Genomic DNA, 20,004 nt, shown 5'->3' on the forward strand with positions numbered 1-20,004 from the left:
ACTTGACTCTCTTCTCTTTCTTTTATGACATAACCATTATTGTATGGAATGTTATGAGATTGTATGAGCTGGAAGAATATATGTACGTCTTCGGAGGGGGACTCCTGCTATTTAGTAGCAGATTGTAAATTCCTTTTCCAGCACAGGCCAAACTGCGCAGGAGATGAAGTACCTAGAAAGAAGAAGATATCGAGAGGGGAGATATACTCTAGATGAGCAAGTCAGTAATTCCAGATCAGTACACATCAGTATCAGAATAAATACACGAAATCCCTCGTCTGAGCACCCATCCAATATGTCGGGTAACATCCCATTTTGGTGGCCTATTGAAAGGACAGGAGACATTTCTGTGTTGGAGAGAGAAATGCCAAGAAATAATAAAAAGAAATTAAAATTTTCATTGAAAAATTTTTGTGAAATAGATCGTGGTTGTCCTGGTCAACCAAATCAACAACCATCTTTGTGGCAGCGTTTAAGGTAATATTAGCACTGCAGTCGAAGAAAATAAGAAGAGTTAATAGTTTGGAGAGCCTTTACTAAACTGATTAACACCATTTGCAATGAAGAAGAACTTTTAAAATTCCAAGAGTCGGAAGACAGTTGTTAGAGGCCACCGAGGGTTGTGAAGCCATCGGCAATACTTAACAGATACATTGGAGGGCCAACTGTTGTTCCATTTCTGGCTCATCCTGTCCAGCATTGGACATTGCATCCATGTACCCACTTCCAGTAACAAGTTCGCCTAGCACATTGTCATTGCTACACGTTGCCATCGAAACACTGAGGCCTACATAAGCATTTCAGTGAGCTGTGCCTATAGTAATTTTAGTCATTCTTTGTGTGGAAATTATGTTGTGTACTGTGTGGGCATTACAGGCAATTTTACAATCTATTTATTAAGGTTTCTGAGTGATGTTTGGTACTGTAATAGTAATAGTTGATCTAGACTAGTTATAAGGAATGTTCTTTTTCATCTGATGACAATTGTGATGAGAAGCATGGACACCTATATACCCTCAGGGATTACACTTTTCAGTGAAAATTAAAACTGTAAACTAAGTGCAAATAAAGCTGTATAGACTGGGTTAAAGGCAGCTAAAACTGATTTAAATACTGTGCTATGTATTAGAGTAACTGAATTAAACACTAATCTTCAGCAGCAAAAACTAGAAGTTAATAACAAAGTGTCACAGTTCGAAGCAACACTATCTACTCCAAGAGAGGAGTTAAATGCTGAGATATCCAATCTGTGTGATTTGGTTTGCAAACAATTTGGTGAAGCAAATGACTATTTGAAACAAGCTATAGACTTAGCTGAACAAAAATTGGCTGACATACATTAGAAAATCTGAAAGACTCAAGTCATTTTAGATGTTTTAGAGCATATTAAGGAGTCTGACGTGACTGATATTACAACATCCACTCTTGCAACTTTGGAAGAAAGTTTTGTGACTTAATGTAATAGAAAGTACAGGACAGAATCAAGTCATCCATCAGTACACTTCAATCCACAGCACAGAAAAGTCAAACGGAAGGAGAATTTCAGAAACTTTGGGGGAACTTACTAAAATGAAACAGGAATTTAATAAGAAGAGATCTTATGAGAATGATGTGTTGCCAGCAGGTTCTGCTGAAGAATTGCATCTAGAAGTTGGAACAAATGTATCAAGGCAGTTTCCTAAATTTAAGCCTGATGGTGTGTTTTAAAAATCGTTACTGAAGCACTTGGGTGACTCTAAGAGAATTGGTTTTGTGATATTTGGAAAGTGGTGCCACTGAATAGGGGTAGCTCATTCAGAGGATTTTTCTTCCCAGAATGATTTTCAGGTTAAAATCAAGAAGAAATACTTGTCATCCAGTACTCAGGAGAAATTATCACTCAGACTATTAGACCCAAAATATTATAACAACAGGTTGGGCAGCTACAAAAAATATATTGAGTGGCATTGGACAAGATTAAAGTATTTCAACAATACCGTAAAGTAGAATAACTTAGTCATGGTATTAGTAAGAAGGTTACCATACCAGATGAGAAATGGGATATGGTACAGAGATTGGACTATGGTAAACGATCGTTTAACATTAGTTGAGGGACTGGATATGCTCAACAGAGAAGTGATATATTATTTTATTCATATCTGTAATTTTCAGCAACTGTAGTATATATTTTTCAGAATAAAATTCAGTTGGCCTGCACTTTACCGGTTTTGACAAATTAGTTTGTCATCTTCAAAGCCTACAAAATTGGCTATATAAGAAGTATAATACACAGACTTACTTGGTATTGATGTATCAGATTTCAACCATAATAAAAATATATTTTCAACTGACAACTGAATTTTATTCTGAAAAAGAAGTTATGGATTAGTCACAAGGGAAAAATCATTCATCTGATAGTCAGGAAGGGACCTTCCTGATTTCAGTGGATGATTGAAAGTAAACTCTGTAAGGTGAGAAAGCAAAATACTAATAGCATAAATGATCAGAGAAAGAATCAGTCACAAGTGTTTCTTCCATGTAATGTAAACAATCAGGATATGCAGAAGCAAGCAAAAGACTAGACCAGTTCCAGTACAGCCAATGGTAAACAACGATCATTCTGGAGCAGGAGCCAAGCTTCAGGATGTGACAGTGCAAGCATATGCCCAGTTTTTATGTGAGAATGGTTGTTGGAGGAGGACTATTAGAGCAGAAGGAACTAGTTAAATCTATAGTTCTTGGGGGAGTTTTTGAAACAGATTCATTTAGATTTGGAAAGTGATCACACGAGTTAATGTTGAAACTACAATGTAAGGATATGTGTCCTAGACTTCCTGTAAAGGATGTGTAAGTTGCAGGTATCACAGGGAGTATGAGAGAGGGAAAAATGATTGCCAATAATAAACAGTTGTACACTAAATCAAACTTTATTAGTGATGTTTAATTTAGAATTAGACATATTCCTGGATTGTATTGTTTACTGAACTGTAAGGCTTCTTTGGATTTTAATATGAAAACAGTATCATGGGAACACATTAAATCTTATAAACTGTAATTTAAGAATTGTGCACTCTCTTTTAAACCTGAATTACAGCAGCTAGCTCATGTTCATTTATTAGTGAAGGCAATAGCAGTGGATGACCAATCTGTGATTTACTTTTCCAAAGTGCCAGTTATTTACTGGTTGATACTCATGAAGAGCAGCAGCACTATTGTTGTTGTTAATAAAATAGATTTGCTAGGAAAGCCCTGCTCACCTTGTCAGACCCATGTTGACTGTGTGCAACTGTAATCCACACTGATACTTGTGTTTCAACTTTACATCACCATACTATTATTACGAGCACCTAATGGAAAGTCATGATGCCAAAACTACTAGTAACGTAAATCCTGCAGTGCACAGTTGGAACATCATTCGTATAAAGTTGGGTACCAATACGGTAAATAGTTTTTTGTCTACACTGGCTCAACTAACAAAAGTTTAATTACAACTACGTTATCAAGATGTGTTTTGGAGATTGAGGGATGATTTAGAGTATTGGAATTATTTATACCGTGGACTGCTGTGAAAGACCTAATTTGTTTCGTACATAAGGGATATGACCACATCGGTGTACAGAAGTACTTTATACATATGATTAAATAATTTTATTATTGTGAAAACTTAGGTCGCATTGCTAAGAGGTTCTTGCAGATGTGTAACTTAAACCAGAAAGGTGAAGATAGTAATCATGTAGCATATAAGTTTTACCCAGTTATATCTAAAACATTACATGATTTAATGGCTGCAGATCTTCTTGCGCCTTTGCCAGAGGATAGGTGTGGAGTTGCACGTGGTTTTATTAGAATGATGGTCAAAATGTGTGGAGCTATATCCAATAAAGTCATCCAACACTCTCACCATCACACTCTCACCATCATCCATTTCTTAAGAGGACAGTCAACTTGTAAGTTATGACTTTGAAGAATGTTTAGTGTGGGAGGATATAAGACATGTCACTATTTCAAAATACCACCCACAGTCCAACCTGCTTGGAAAGGATGATGAAAGAGATTGGCAGGTCATGCTGAACATATTATTATACCACCTGGGCTCTGTTAATACCAGAATTTCAAATTATTTTAAATGAATTAACACACTTGTCCATGGCGTTGTCCCCAATGGAAGTATAAAATAAAATGTTCATTGGTGAACACCTGCTAAAGTTTTTCACTTGGGAGGTAGGAAAAAGAGTAGACAAGGACAACATAAAGCAGTGTGGCGACGAATAGTTGAGAAAGCGAACCCGACACAGCATGCAAGGACATGATGAAAAAGTAATAGCACTGAATTTTAACCTACGGTGTTAGTACAAACGTACCAACCAAGTTCAGATAGAAAGAGGAAGACTAGTAAATTTTTTCATGGATGTGAGGGCTGTATAAAGTAGTTGGTACACCAGCACCCCAAAGCAGTCTTTCTGGTAGACCTGTCTGATGGAAAAGAAAAGGCACTGTAGAACATAGTTATGATAACAGAAATGTCTGCTCTCATTATTAGCCATACAAATAAGTGTTTGGCAAAATACATTGTAGATAAGGCAGTTTCTCTTAAGTTATGCATACCTTTTACTATCATAGAGAACATTAATTTGCAAAGACCACTTAAAAGTCTTAAATGAACGATTGATACGTCAAGATAATTGCTTTTTATTAATACAAGCAGAGGCTATAAAGCTATTACTTGTCGTGCGGGGATTACAACAAAGGTAGTAACAAGCATACAAGGAAATATGTGCCAAGTGTACAAATAATATAGATTTTAATTTTGATAAAGGAAGAAATAATATAACAGTATTAGTACAGTCAGTTGAAGTACTCAACAAAAAGAGAGAGAGGAGGGGGGGGGGGGTCACTGTTGAAACAGATAGGTTACCAGTGCGAATGCTTTGTCACAGCTGATTTGCATGGACTAAATATACAAATAAAATGCCAACTGCAACCCACCTAGAGAATAACACAATTGTGATTTTGAGATACTGGAATGTACATATGAGTCAATACTGTCTCAGAGACCACCTGGAACAAATTATTAAAACAAAACAGCTGGCCAAGAACAAATTTCTCACCAGCTGAAGCTACTTTTTCACAATTGTTCTGCAACCTTCCTACACTTTCAAAAAGCATTACAATTGGAGACTTTAGAACAAGCATTGCTAAGCGTACAAACTAAAAACCAGCATAAGAGAATTTTTCATGCGGCTAAATGTTACCCTTGTGTGTTTGACGGGGGAAGAGATTGGTAGAGGCTCTTATATAGATATAAGAGACCAGCTAACTTTCAGCCTATATCTGGTGCTAAAATAAATAGGGATATTCAGAGTAAATTATTATTGGGGAGTTATCTTTCTGTGGTGTGGGGTATATTGGACAATTTTTTTAGTGGAAGGGTGCTCTTGAAATTGAGGCTTACTCCAAAGTTGTAAGGTAGAAAAACTTGCCTGAATGTGTAGCCCAATTTCCAGATAATTTTCATGATTTTGAATAACAAGGATAAGTGTCTGAGAGCTGTAAATAACAATGTGCAAAGAACATTAAGTAAATAATTGAAAGGCTTACAGGAACAAAAGAGTTGCAAGTTGTTCTGAACATGTGACTCCCGTGATTAAATGGCTGAGCCATACAGCAAAATTACCATTGCATGCTGTTCTGTAGCCTGGAACTTTCCTGAAAAAGTTGAGTTCAACAACAAAAGTGTAACCAGGTTTTTGATCATAGCTGGGGAAAGTTTCTTTCACAGTTTTGTAGGGTGTTAGGGGAGGTTCGTTTAAATTAGGTCATGTAATTGTTTCATTTAACTACATATTTTCTCTCCTTCACTTTATAATTGATTGCTAGCTATGTTAATAAATGATCCTCGAGTTGCAATACATAACACTTTATTAACTGCACAAATTCACAATGAATTATCCTGAAAACTACAATTGAAAGATCATTCATGATTTATTCAAATAAGAAACACAAAGTTTACTGGCATGATATCGTTGGCTACAAGGCAGCATCCTATGAGGGACCATGCAGCGTGGATTAGCATAGGCACAGTGACGAAGTGAAGCACAGGGAACTTACTGGCTTGTTTCGGTGATTGCAATGCACTGCACTGGAAGTTGGACTGTATTTGAACTCAAATCCCAACTCATACTGGACTGCTGGGGGCAGTGTCTGGTCTTGTGTACCCAGCAGGCGAAGTATATTTCCATCCACATGATGTGCGGACTGTGTTCCTGGTACTGGTTTCCTGGTGTGCGTGCTCCTCCGAAGCATAGCTGGCGCCCTCGGGTTGAGACTGGAACAAATGCTCTATAAACATACTGTTTCTATACAGTGTAATATCGTGAGATATGGTGCCCGTCTTGTATGTATAAACAGTTGTCGGGAGAGAGACACTTGTATCTGATGAGTAAGCAACTCTGCACATTCAAAATGACAGGCTGCTACTGACATATGCAGCCTACTGCTAATGTAAAACAACCTTTCCCTCTTGTGAAAGAGATGGTGAAGCCATCTCGAAGGAGGCAGGCTGTGGCTACTATGTTGTGACGAAGCTGCATAGGGCGCAGTGTATGAGAGGGGGCAGGAATGGCTGGGCAGGATGACCGTGTTGTGAAGGCACTTTGAGTTGCAGTGAGTGGACTCAAATGGGAGATGGCGCAAGATCCATTGAAGGAACAGGAGCCAGATGAGGCGATGGAACCTGACTAGTAGGTGCAGGACTAGGCAAGTCATGTGAGCATGCGACGGCAGCTATCAGTGGTGACCTGTCTCCCTTGACATTGTTCCACCACATATCCTGACAGCAGTGACGAACCATCTCCCACGACCTTGTTTCGCCACCGGCAGCAATCTCCAGAAACACTACAAATAAATGACAAACAACTGGTATCCAAGTCCAAAGCATTGGACAGAACCAAAAGCAATATGCAAAACTAGAATTCTTGACGTGACAGAAACGTCTGAGTACAAGACACAATAAAGAAGACTAGCGAGCAAGGGGCGTAGGACTGTGACATCTGGTACACAAGAATGTAACAAGTGCATAAACATTGCAGAACAACGTCAAATAGCTCAACACTATTTGCATAAAAATACATAACTGAACTGCCAATTAAAATCAGAAAAATGATCCAATAAATAAGCATGTCATTTACTTGTAGGGGAACGGCTGTTCATCACAGGTCATGACAGGGAAGGGCTGGACGTCAGTGGCTCTTGCAGTGAAACTTTCAAGAAGGCATAACCCAGGGCCTGGCAGAATGCATTACAGCATCAGCGACGCCAGTTAAAGTCAGGAAACTGGTGGCAGGGGTGGCAGCAGCACCAGCAGCAACAATAACAATAACAACAAGAGTGGCCATGGTGATACTGTGCAGGCCACAAGGATGGCGGCTGCAGTGGTTGTGGTGGTGGTGGTGGTGGCAGCAGCAGTAGTAGCAGTGGCTGCGAGAGGATCCCACATCAAGGCTGACATTGAACAAGCTGACAAGACAGCTGGTGTCAGCCCCAACAGGGCAGACAACTGCAGGAGGGCCAGCAGGAACAGGGCCGGCGACAGCATGAGAGTTGGTGGGGACAGAGATGGTGGCAGGCAGATGAACAACAGGACTGATGTCATCGTAGACAGACTTGGTGATGACAGCAAAGCCAGCTGGGGCAGGCCATTGGCAGCAGGATGGATGAGGTGGCTGGCAGCAGTGTTGACAGAATGGTCAACAACATGAGGACCAGCCAGAGGACAGGGCCGCCAACAGATGAACTGACATCAGGGCTGTTGCCATTGCTGACAGGCTCGGCAAGGACACTAGGGCCGGCCGTGACAGGACCGTAGAAATTCAGACTGACGACAGGGCGGGTGTCATCACAGATATGCCTGACGATGACAGGAAGTCCGGCTGTAACAGGGCTTCCATCGACAGGAGTGACACTGTGAGGGCCGGCCGTGAGGGGGTCGGTGTCAACTGGATCGTCGCAACCACTGCCAAGAGTGTCGGTGTCCAGTGGCGTCACAGGCAAGGGCTGGGCGGAGAGTGGTGGTACTGCCATAGGCCTCTGAGAATAAGACACAGAGTGTCGCATGGCATGACAACAATATAAACAAACTGACTGAAGGGGGTCCAGCTTGCCACACACCCACAAAACCTGGATGCTCTGTCTGTACTCTGTTCAGAGACAATCTCACTCAAATACTGTGAGAAAGACTGACATTAGCTAAGGACATAGCACGTGTATTGCTTGGCCGAAGGTGACTGACAAAATGAAAATGCACATTGAACCATTCCACTAGCAGTTCATAGTCAGTGTCCACTGGGTGCGAGTCGTGGAAAAACTTGCAACATAGGTGAAAAAAATTGGTGCACCAGCACTTGCGAGAAAATTAGCAGTTTGTTGTGGACCTTTGATGCCATAGGCTGTAAAATGCAACACCAACGGTTGACGATACAGGTAACAGTCTTCTTTCTGACCATCAAACACATAAAAAGTCAGCACAGATGTGGGAGCTGCACACTGAGAGACAGATGTATTAGACAAAACCTAAGTAAGCTGAGTTATTCCCTGTAGCAGTTTCTGAATTTGGTGCTCCTGTAATTAAAAGATGTGAGATAAAGACATCTCTGGCAATGGGACAGACTTGATAATGTAAAAGGACACTCAAAACTGAAGGCAAAATACATTGCCAGTCTTAGGACTTGAACTGTCACAGAAGCACGAAAAAGGCACTAAATAACCACTGAAAACAGTACAGAGCAACAGCATCAACTTTAAAATATCTTTGGTAACAAAACATGAACGGAAGACAGCCAGTGTGACACACAGATACCATTGGAAGATTCACAGAATGTGATTAACACCACTCAATAAAGACTGTGACAACACCAAAAACAGGAATGCTCTGCTCCACCAAAACAAAGTGACACATAAGGGAAAATCCATTTGTTTGAAAACCTCTCAACCAGTGAGGAAAACAGAATGCTTCTTCAGCAAACAAACTAACAACCAGCTGTGATAAAAGATCATTCTCAAGTTGTAATACAGGACATTTTGTTAACTGCACAGATTCACAATGACTTGTCTCGAAAACTGCAACTGAAAGATCGTTCATGAACCCGTGAAAAAACAAACTCAAGATTTATTTGCGTGATAACACATCTGTGAGAAGCATCATCCTGTATTGCTGTAGGGCAGTGACCAATGAGGGTCTGCTTACCGTGGAGTAGTGTAGGCGTGACAATGCAGCAAAGCAGAATGGAGTGTTCTGGCTTGTCTTGGCAATTGCACTGCACTATTGGAACTTAGACTGCACTTGAACTGGAACCCGAACTTGAATTGGCCTGCTGGGGTGCTGTACCCAGCAGGCAGAAGTATGTTTCCACCCATGTGAAGTGTGGTTGGTGTTTGTTCTTTGGTAGCAGTGCCACCATTTTCCTGGTGCACATGCTACCTCAAAGCATAGCTGGTGCCCCTTGTGAAACCTGGAACAAGCAGTCGATAAACATACTGTTAGTACACAGCACAGTGTCACAGCATGTGGTGCCTGTCTTCTACGAATACACAGTCGTCGAAGGAGAGACACTTACTTATGGGCGGCGAGTAGGCATCTCTGCTTGGTAGAAACATTGGGCTGGCAGCAGACGTATGCTGCCTATTGCCGATATACTACAGTTTAGTTTAATGATCAAATGGTGATTACTGTATCATGTCACTACCCTTTCCACTAAGTGTCGACACAACAGTGTCAGAAACTGCTTTTTGAGGCCTGGTGAGGAGAAGTCGATGGAGTTCACTCTGTAGAATTGGCAGTCATTTTCATTCTCTGACCCACTGGTGTAGATCTTCCCTTGGTGTGATCCTTTGCGTGGGGTGGGTATCAGTCTTTGGATCCTGTCGTCTTTCTTTCTCATGTTTTAACATCCCTAGTCTTTGTTTTTCTTTCTTTCTTCTCCACTTGGAGCACCAAGACAATCCTCTCACTTTTGTATAATCAGTAATTTCCATCACAGCAAACCCTCTTGTAATCGATACACCAAAATCTGTGTTCAGAGTATTGCCAGAGGTGTAGCGCCTGCTCCTATGATTACTGAAGGGGGTTGACTTAATATGAAAGTTAATGACAACTCTATGCAGCTAGAAAAGTAACTGGTTTGCCCATTCTTGCTATACTTTGTTTCACCACATATCAAAATATATAAACTGTAGGCAATTTATGCAAGTTGAAATCATTGCAACAATTGTAATTTAAGTAACAAATTGGAATGATTTAAAAAATATGAACATTTGATAAAAGTACTGATACTGATTGTAACCAAAGAGCCCAATGACAGTGGTATAGCAAGCTTTTATGAGTTTGGGATACAAACGATGTAATTAGAATCAGATAACTTGAAGTGTTGGCATTCATAATTTGAAATACAGGGTGTTTATAAATGAATATCGGGGTTTTAACACTTTATAATATTTATTGTATTAAACTTAGAGTTATAAATGATATGTCAAATGAAAGAGCAACTCAAACAGTTTTACCAAGAACCTTATAAATGTTGAATGTGAGCACCATTTGTCACAAGGCACACATCAAGTCTATAGCCGAGTTCTTCCCAAATGTTGATAAGTGTGTCTTCAGTGATCGTAGCAACAGCTGCTTCAATCCGGTTTCTTAATTCAGGGAGGTCTGCTGGTCGTGGAGGCATGTAAACACAATCCTTGATGAAGCCCCAAAGGAAGAAATCGCATGGTGTTGGGTCGGGTGCACGTGGAGACCATGCAAAGCAAGCCCTGTCATTGGGCCCCTTGCAGCCTATCCAGCGCTTGGGTACAGTGAAGTTCAACCAATCGTGCACTTCACACTCACACTGAACATTTATAAGGTTCTTGGTAAAAATGTTTGAGTTGCTCTTTCATTTGACATATCATTTATAACTCTAAGTTTAATATAATAAATATTATAAAGCGTTAAAACCCCGATATTCATTTGTAAACACCCTGTACAAGGAAAAGATCTGAAATGAATTTATCTGAATTGGTACTTAGTACAAATGGATTATATTCATGATTTAAAGTGTTATTTGTTGAGCTGTAAAGAAATGAATGTCTAGTAGAAATAAAGGATTAATGTTTAACTTGTAATTCTCCATAGAGTTTTTGGCTATAGTATTGTTATTCTGTTGTAAATGTTACCTGTTCAGGGTGACATCATTCGTGTGACCTACCACTTTAGCAAAGTGGTGTATTGCACATTGTTTATAGTATCAATGAATAATGATTGCCAAGCAAGCAGTTAGTTTTTGTTAGTTGGTTCAGTAAGTTTAACACACGTGTTGTGTGGAGATTTTGTATTATTTGTGCATGTAACTGAGTGTAGAAGGAAGGAGCATTTCTGCAAGATGGGGAAATACTGGCAGTGTAGTCACGCATTTTTGTGGCACCTGCTGGTTTGGCAATTACTCTGTGTAGCTACGACCTGCCTTGAAGACATGCTGCACTCCGTGGAATAGTGCACACCATGAGAGTGGACTGCATCATGAAAGAAGGAGAAGAGAGTCAGTCTGATAGATAGTTGGCATTGAAATGTCTATCAGTTTGTATTAATTGATGTAATTACCAAATCACAATGGCACACAGTTATTTTATGGGATGTTTCAACATTGTATGAGCTGGAAGAATATATATATATATATATATATATATATATATATATATATATATATATATATATATATATATATATATATCTTCAAAGAGTAACTTCTTTTATTTGGTAGCTTATTGGAAACGGATAAGTACAATTCTATTTCCAGCACAGACCAAACGGAACTGGAAATGAAGTACCTAGAGCAAACAAGAAGATAAGGAGAGTGGAGATATAGTCCAGATCAGCAAGATAGTAATTGCAGACTAGTACACATCAGCATTAGAATTAATACATGAAATCCCCCTCTGAGTACTACTCATCCAGTACACCAGGAAACATCCCACTAGATTCATTTCTAGATAAAGCAGGTGGCAGACTTCGTTTTATTAGTAGAATGCTAGGTAAGTACAATCAATCTACAAAGGATATTGCTTACAAAATGCTTGTGCAAACCATCTTAGAATGTTGCTCAAGTATATGGGACCCATATCAAGTAGGACTAATAGGGGATATTGAATATATGCAGGAGAGGGCAGCCCAAATGGTCACTGGTTTGTTTGATCCATGGAAGAGTGTCACAGAGATGCTGAAGAAACTGAACTGACAGACATCTGAAAATAGACACAATCTATCTCAAGATAGCCTACTTACAGAGTTTCGAGAATCAGCTTTAAAAGATAAATTTTGAAGTATGCTGCAATCCCTTTCTATAGCTTCCATAGGGATCATGGGGATGTGATTAGATTAATTACAGTGTGCACAGAGACATTCAAACAATCATTATTCCCATGTGTCATACATGAAACACTAGGAAGCCCTAATAACTGCACAATGAGAGGTATTCTCTGCCACCCACTTGACAGTGGTTTGCTGAGTGTGGATGTAGACTTGTTAGCACAAATAGTAATAAGCAGTACATGGCAGTTTATTATTAATACAGTGTACTGCTTAAGTTTCTGTGGTATCCTTAGGTTTTATAAATGTGCATCTTGGCTTGAGCCACATCCCAGGAGGTTCTACAGTATGTGATGAATGAATGAATCTAATAGATCAGGAAAGGAAAGTGCACTAGCTTTTGATCAGTCACTCCTCTTGAAAGATGGGGTAAGTATTGCAAATAGGTGATACAATACTAATATTACATTTGTTGTCGGTGAAACATTCTGTTTATAGGTAACAGGTTAAACTTTACAGGTGAAGTGAAGCAGTGTGATGACCTCTATGCAGTTTTGTTTAACTTCATACTGTGTAGTGTGATAGTAAAATAGGCAAGAGAGAGACAATAATAATGTAATCCAGTAATTATATGTAGCTGATATTCAATTGTGGCAAGAGATGTAAACATCCTTAAAAAAATATATGAAGCAATGGAAGAAAAAGGAGCAAAAAATAGATTCACTGTAGGTGAAAATAAGACAGAATATCTAATAGTGTCCCACTGTAGGGCCAGGAAAACATTACATGACCTGAAGGTCTCCAACAAACATTTCAAAACTAGTAACCACTTCAGTTATCTTGGTGTCCTTTTAACCACAAAAATGATATGAGACACTATGTCAGACAAAGTATACAACTAGTATATAAAGCCTGTTTTGCCAACTCATGGACTTTCAAGACAAAAACAACAAAGTTAATAGTATGATTTATCCTTGTATAACCAGTCGTTACATATGGGTCAGAAATGCGGATGATGACAAAGGTGGACATGAACAACCTAAAACCATTTGAATGAAAAATCTATGAGACAGACAGAGTGTTGGAGAGGGCAATATGACAATGAACTGAAGTAACTTACACAAGTTAAGATAAAGTTAAGTTTGTCAAATTACAGAGAATATGCTGAGTATGACAAGGGGAACAAATGGCAGAGGACTGGACACTCCAAAAAAATTATCAAACAAAGCTTTTATTCCACCAGATGAAGGGCCAGCTAAGAATGAGATGGAGGGACATCGTATTGGAAGATCTTGGTAAAAAGGAGATCTGAGAATGGAGGAGAAAAAAGCAGAGAACAAAAATATATTGAGGCAGGTTGTTGAGGAGGACAAGGCACATTAAGGGCTGTGGTGCTAAAGGAGAAGAAAAGAAGAATGTATGGTAACTAACTTACCAGAGACGTCCAATCTCAGTAGCCATATCTTTTTCTACTATTATTGATATATTGTTATGTGCTCCAGATGGCATATTCTTTAGAATGCAGGATCACATTGCAATTATATAATTTGTGTGTAAGAGAAAATAGTTGGAACAATTTCTGCTTGATCCTTATTTTATACGAAACATATAAGAATTGGGTATTGTAGAAATATGTCAGTAACACTAGTTCGACATGACACAAATTTCAGTTACCGTGTTTTATTTTGACTTGTATAAAAAATTATTCAAAATCATTGCATGCCCACAGCTAAGCAGCCATCTTCGAAATCGCTTCTGTTTCAGACTTATAAAGTTTAGTGATATGACACTGTTAATGCTTCATTATGTAGTTCAGTGGTTTCTCCTACCTAGCACTATTACAATTAAGAAATGTGATATGCAATGTAACAGACATTTAGTAGTATACAATACAACGCCTCAGTAAACATCTCAATCCACTGAAGTTTTGATACATAAAAACACACACACACACACACACACACACACACACACACGTCTGCTTGTGTGCGAGTGTGCAAGTGTATACCTGTCCTTTTTTCCCCCTAAGGTAAGTCTTTCCGCTCCCGGGATTGGAATGACTCCTTACCCTCTCCCTTAAAACCCACATCCTTTCGTCTTTCCCTCTCCTTCCTTCTTTCCTGATGAAGCAACCGTTGGTTGCGAAAGCTTGAATTTTGTGTGTATGTTTGTGTTTGTTTGTGTGTCTGTCGACCTGCCAGCACTTTCGTATGGTAAGTCACATCATCTTTGTTAAGATGATTGACTTACCAAACGAAAGCGCTGGCAGGTCAATACACACACAAACAAACACATAAAATTCTAGCTTTCGCAACCAACGGTTGCTTCGTCAGGAAAGAAGGAAGGAGAGGGAAAGACGAAAGGATGTGGGTTTTAAGGGAGAGGGTAAGGAGTCATTCCAATCCTGGGAGCGGAAAGACTTACCTTAGCGGGAAAAAAGGACGGGTATACACTCGCGCGCACACAGACACACACATATCCATCCACACATATACAGACACAAACAGACATATTCAAAGACAAAGAGTTTGGGCAGAGATGTCAGTCGAGGCGGAAGTGCAGAGGCAAAGATGTTGTAGAATGACAGGTGAGGTATGAGTGGCGGCAACTTGAAATTAGTGGAGATTGAGGCCTGGTGGGTAACAGGAAGAGAGGATATATTGAAGAGCAAGTTCCCATCTCCGGAGTTCGGATAGATTGGTGTTAGTGGGAAGTATCCAGATAACCCGGACGGTGTAACACTGTGCCAAGATGTGCTGGCCGTGCACCAAGGCATGTTTAGCCACAGGGTGATCCTCATTACCAACAAACACTGTCTGCCTGTGTCCATTCATGCGAATGGACAGTTTGTTGCTGGTCATTCCCACATAGAATGCGTCACAGTGTAGGCAGGTCAGTTGGTACATCACGTCTGTGCTTTCACACGTGGCTCTGCCTTTGATCGTGTACACCTTCCGGCTTACAGGACTGGAGTTGGTGGTGGTGGGAGGGTGCATGGGACAGGTTTTACACCGGGGGCGGTTACAAGGGTAGGAGCCAGGGGGTAGGGAAGGTGGTTTGGGGATTTCATAAGGATGAACTAAGAGGTTACGAAGGTTAGGTGGACGGCGGAAAGACACTCTTGGTGGAGTGGGGAGGATTTCATGAAGGATGGATCTCATTTCAGGGCAGGATTTGAGGAAGTCGTATCCCTGCTGGAGAGCCACATTCAGAGTCTGATCCAGTCCTGGAAAGTATCCTGTCACAAGAGGGACACTTTTGTGGTTCTTCTGTGGGAGGTTCTGGGTTTGAGGGGATGAGGAAGTGGCTCTGGTTATTTGCTTCTGTACCAGGTCGGGAGGGTAGTTGAGGGATGCGAAAGCTGTTGTCAGGTTGTTGGTGTAATGGTTCAGGGATTCCGGACTGGAGCAGATTTGTTTGCCACGAAGTCCTAGGCTGGTGGGAAGGGACTGTTTGATATGTAATGGGTGGCAGCTGTCATAATGGAGGTAATGTTGCTTGTTGGTGGGTTTGATGTGGACGGACGTGTGAAGCTGGCCATTGGACAGATGGAGGTCAACGTCAAGGAAAGTGGCATGGGATTTGGAGTAGGACCAGGTGAATCTGATGGAACCAAAGGAGTTGAGGTTGGAGAGGAAATTCTGGAGTTCTTCTTCACTGTGAGTCCAGATCATGAAGATGTCATCAATAAATCTGTACCAAACTTTGGGTTGGCAGGCCTGGGTAACCAAGAGGGCTTCCTCTAAGTGACCCATGAATAGGTTGGCGTACGAGGGGGCCATCCTGGTACCCATGGCTGTTCCCTTTAATTGTTGGTATGTCTGGTCTTCAAAAGTGAAGAAGTTGTGGGTCAGGATGAAGCTGGCTAAGGTAATTAGGAAAGAGGTTTTAGGTAGGGTGGCAGGTGATGGGCGTGAAAGGAAGTCCTCCATCGCAGCAAGGCCCTGGACTTGCGGAATATTTGTGTATAAGGAAGTGGCATCAATGGTTACAAGGATGGTTTCCAGGGGTAACAGATTGGGTAAGGATTCCAGGCGTTCGAGAAAGTGGTTGGTGTCTTTGATGAAGGATGGGATACTGCATGTAATGGGTTGAAGGTGTTGATCTACGTAGGCAGAGATACGTTCTGTGGGGGCTTGGTAACCAGCTACAATGGGGCGGCCGGGATGATTGTGTTTGTGAATTTTAGGAAGAAGGTAGAAGGTAGGGGTGCGGGGTGTCGGTGGTGTCAGGAGGTTGATGGAGTCAGGTGAAAGGTTTTGCAGGGGGCCTAAGGTTCTGAGGATTCCTTGAAGCTCCGCATGGACATCGGTAATGCGATTACCTTGGCAAACTTTGTATGTGGTGTTGTCTGAAAGCTGACGCAGTCCCTCAGCCACATACTCCTGACGATCAAGTACCACGGTCGTGGAACCCTTGTCCGCCGGAAGAATGACGATGGATCGGTCAGCCTTCAGATCACGGATAGCCTGGGCTTCAGCAGTGGTGATGTTGGGAGTAGGATTAAGGTCTTTTAAGAAGGATTGGGAGGCAAGGCTGGAAATCAGAAATTCCTGGAAGGTTTGGAGAGGGTGATTTTGAGGAAGAGGAGGTGGGTCCCGCTGTGACAGAGGACAGAACTGTTCCAGGCGGGGTTCAATTTGGACAGTGTCTTGGGAAGTTTGATCATTAAGAGTAGGATTAGGATCATTTTTCTTCGTGGCAAAGTGATATTTCCAGCAGAGAGTACGAGTGTAGGACAGTAAATCTTTGACGAGGGCTGTTTGGTTGAATCTGGGAGTGGGGCTGAAGATGGGGCCTATGGATAGGACAGAGGTTTCGGATTGGGAGAGAGCTTTGGAGGAAAGGTTAACTACTGAATTAGGGTGTTGTGGTTCCAGATTGTGTTGATTGGAATTTTGAGGTTTTGGAGGGAGTGGAGCTGGAAGTGGGAGATTGAGTAGATGGGCGAGACTGGGTTTGTGTGCAATGAGAGGAGGTTGAGGTTTGCTGGAAAGGTTGTGAGGGGTGAGTGAGTTGCCTTTCCGGAGGTGGGAAACCAGGAGATTGGATAGTTTTTTGAGGTGGAGGGTGGCATGCTGTTCTAATTTGCAGTTGGCCTGTAGGAGGATGCTCTGAACAGCCGGTGTGGATGTGGGAGAGGAAAGATTGAGGACTTTTATTAAGGATAGGAGTTGACGGGTGTGTTCATTGGCTGACGAAGCAGCCGTTGGTTGCGAAAGCTAGAATTTTGTGTGTATGTTTGTGTTTGTTTGTGTGTCTATCAACCTGCCAGCGCTTTCTTTTGGTAAGTCACATCATCTTTGTTTTTATATATATATATATATAAAATAGAGGGAAACATTCCACGTGGGAAAAATATATCTAAAAACAAAGGTGATGTGACTTACCAAACGAAAGTGCTGGCAGGTCGATAGACACACAAACAAACACAAACATACACACAAAATTCAAGCTTTCGCAACAAACTGTTGCCTCATCGGGAAAGAGGGAAGGAGAGGGAAAGACGAAAGGATGTGGGTTTTAAGGGAGAGGGTAAGGAGTCATTCCAATCCCGGGAGCGGAAAGACTTACCTTGGGGGAAAAAAGGACGGGTATACACTCGCGCACACACACGCACACATATCCATCCACACATATACAGACACAAGCAGACATATTTAAAGACCATCTTTGTAAAGGCCTTTACAAATGTCTGCTTGTGTCTGTGTATGTGCGGATGGATATGTGTGTGTGTGCGAGTGTATACCTGTCCTTTTTCCCCCCAAGGTAAGTCTTAAGTCTTTCCACTCCCGGGATTGGAATGACTCCTTACCCTCTCCCTTAAAACCCACATCCTTTCGTCTTTCCCTCTCCTTCCCTCTTCCCGGATGAATTTTTTTTTTTCCTCCAAGTCTCAACTTAGACTAATCATTGTATAACAACATTTGAAGTAATAATTAAGCTACACAAGAAAATAATTTAATAGCTGTTATAAGATTATGGATCTATATGATCAAGATGTAAATGGTTTTCACGGTACTAATACCCGGTATGTGTTGAAACATTGTTTTTGTGTAAAATGATAAGGCTTTAGCAGTGGAATCACCACTATTGTAGGGACTTAGAACATCAATTTATTTTTAATGAAAATTGAAATTTTTAAATATTAATTATTAAACAGATTTATTTTATGAAATTTAGCGTAGAAAATCATGCAATTCACAAAACACTTGTTTTATTTTATGCTGAACATGATGTTATATGTTAAATTATTTATAAAAATCTTCTTTCCCTGTAATCGATTTGAAGTAATAATTGTAATAATACTGAAAATTCCATGCATTGTCAGAAAACTATATAAGAGTGGAGATTAGGTCATAGAGTTCAGTTGTTAAAAATGTGTTGGTTGTTATTAGACAGTTGCTGAAGTTAGAGTCATGTTGATTTGTGAAAGTGAAAAAGTACCGATAAATAAAGAATGTTATGAAAATTAGTTTTCAGAAGATTATTTGTAAAGTAAGATGCTTACAATCACATAATAATATAGAATAATCCAAAGCTAACCACAGTTCTTCTGCAGTGAACAAGAAAGATGTATTAAGATAAACAACAATTATCATCACCTCCAATTCATCATGATATGTATTTGAGCATTAATATATTGCTTACTGCTCCAAAACTTTTTATTGGCTGAGAAACCGCAGTAATACAATGAGAATGTTACAAATTTTTGAACTAATATTGTTAATCAATTTATGTCTTAATTGAGAGCAGGAATGTCGCAGGTGTCACCTGTCTGCAGATGTGTGGTAAATGCAAACTGTTAATATTTACAATGAATCATAGATAGTATACCGAAATTGTTTACATATCTTTTGGATAGCTTGCACAGGTTGTTCATAAAATAATTGATTGATATGGTATTTCTTTATATCATTCTTTGTTTATTACTTGCAGGTAGTCTATCTGTGCTTGGTGAAATAAAGGAGAAAAATGTTGGACACTTTCCTATTGTCCAACCTACAGCAACATCACAGAGTGGCTTTCCACAAGTTTTCTACAGGGATAAATCAGTAAGTCTGCAATTTGATATTAGCTAAGAATGGATGCTAAAATTAAAAATGTACAGACAGTTGATGAAAGTAGCAGAAACTATTCACAGAAAATCTGGAATTGTAGGAGAGGGGATGTTGAAAAGGAAATGTCTGAGGAGATAACAGAAGTAAGACTGACGTAGCAAACTATATGAAGCCCTTTATGTGATGTATCATTCTTGACTAGTCGTTTGTTAGGCTCATTATGTTCAGGCTGGCAAATTTACATATTTGCTTTGATCTTACTTGTAGTAGTCATCCAGAATGTCACCTGGGTCCTCTGCTTGTCCTTAAAGTCCTGCATTATAAATTTGTATTTACACCATCTGAGAGTCTGCCATTGTTTCTTCTTGTGCTCTTAAACGCTGTAATTTATGTTTTCTAAAAGTAAGTGCTTGATTTCCATCTTCATATGGTATGTAATAACATACAAATGATATCATTTGGTTATGGCTATTGTTTTGACAAAAATGTTCAGTTCATTGTGCCAACAATGCTTTTCTTTTCATCTTTGTTAACGCTTTCCCACAACGTGAACAAACTCATTTGTTTTGAATTTATGATGATGCATTATAAAAACAGTTAATGTAAAAAATAAATAACTGCAATAGC

The 20,004-nt window shown here is 40.2% G+C and overlaps 1 protein-coding gene across 2 annotated transcripts in view; it reads left to right on the plus strand.

Annotated features, from left to right (window-relative positions):
* The window catches only part of LOC126259660 (RNA polymerase II-associated protein 1), a 200,129-nt gene that overhangs the window by 20,386 nt on the left and 159,739 nt on the right, over positions 1 to 20,004 (plus strand). For both annotated transcript variants that reach the window (XM_049956595.1, XM_049956596.1), the window contains exon 3: positions 19,256 to 19,371. In XM_049956595.1, coding sequence (XP_049812552.1) covers positions 19,256 to 19,371 — 116 coding nt within the window. The remainder of the gene's footprint in view (positions 1 to 19,255; positions 19,372 to 20,004) is intronic.

This window comes from Schistocerca nitens, chromosome 5 (genome assembly GCF_023898315.1).
Source record: "Schistocerca nitens isolate TAMUIC-IGC-003100 chromosome 5, iqSchNite1.1, whole genome shotgun sequence".
Taxonomy (NCBI): Eukaryota; Metazoa; Arthropoda; class Insecta; order Orthoptera; family Acrididae; genus Schistocerca; species Schistocerca nitens.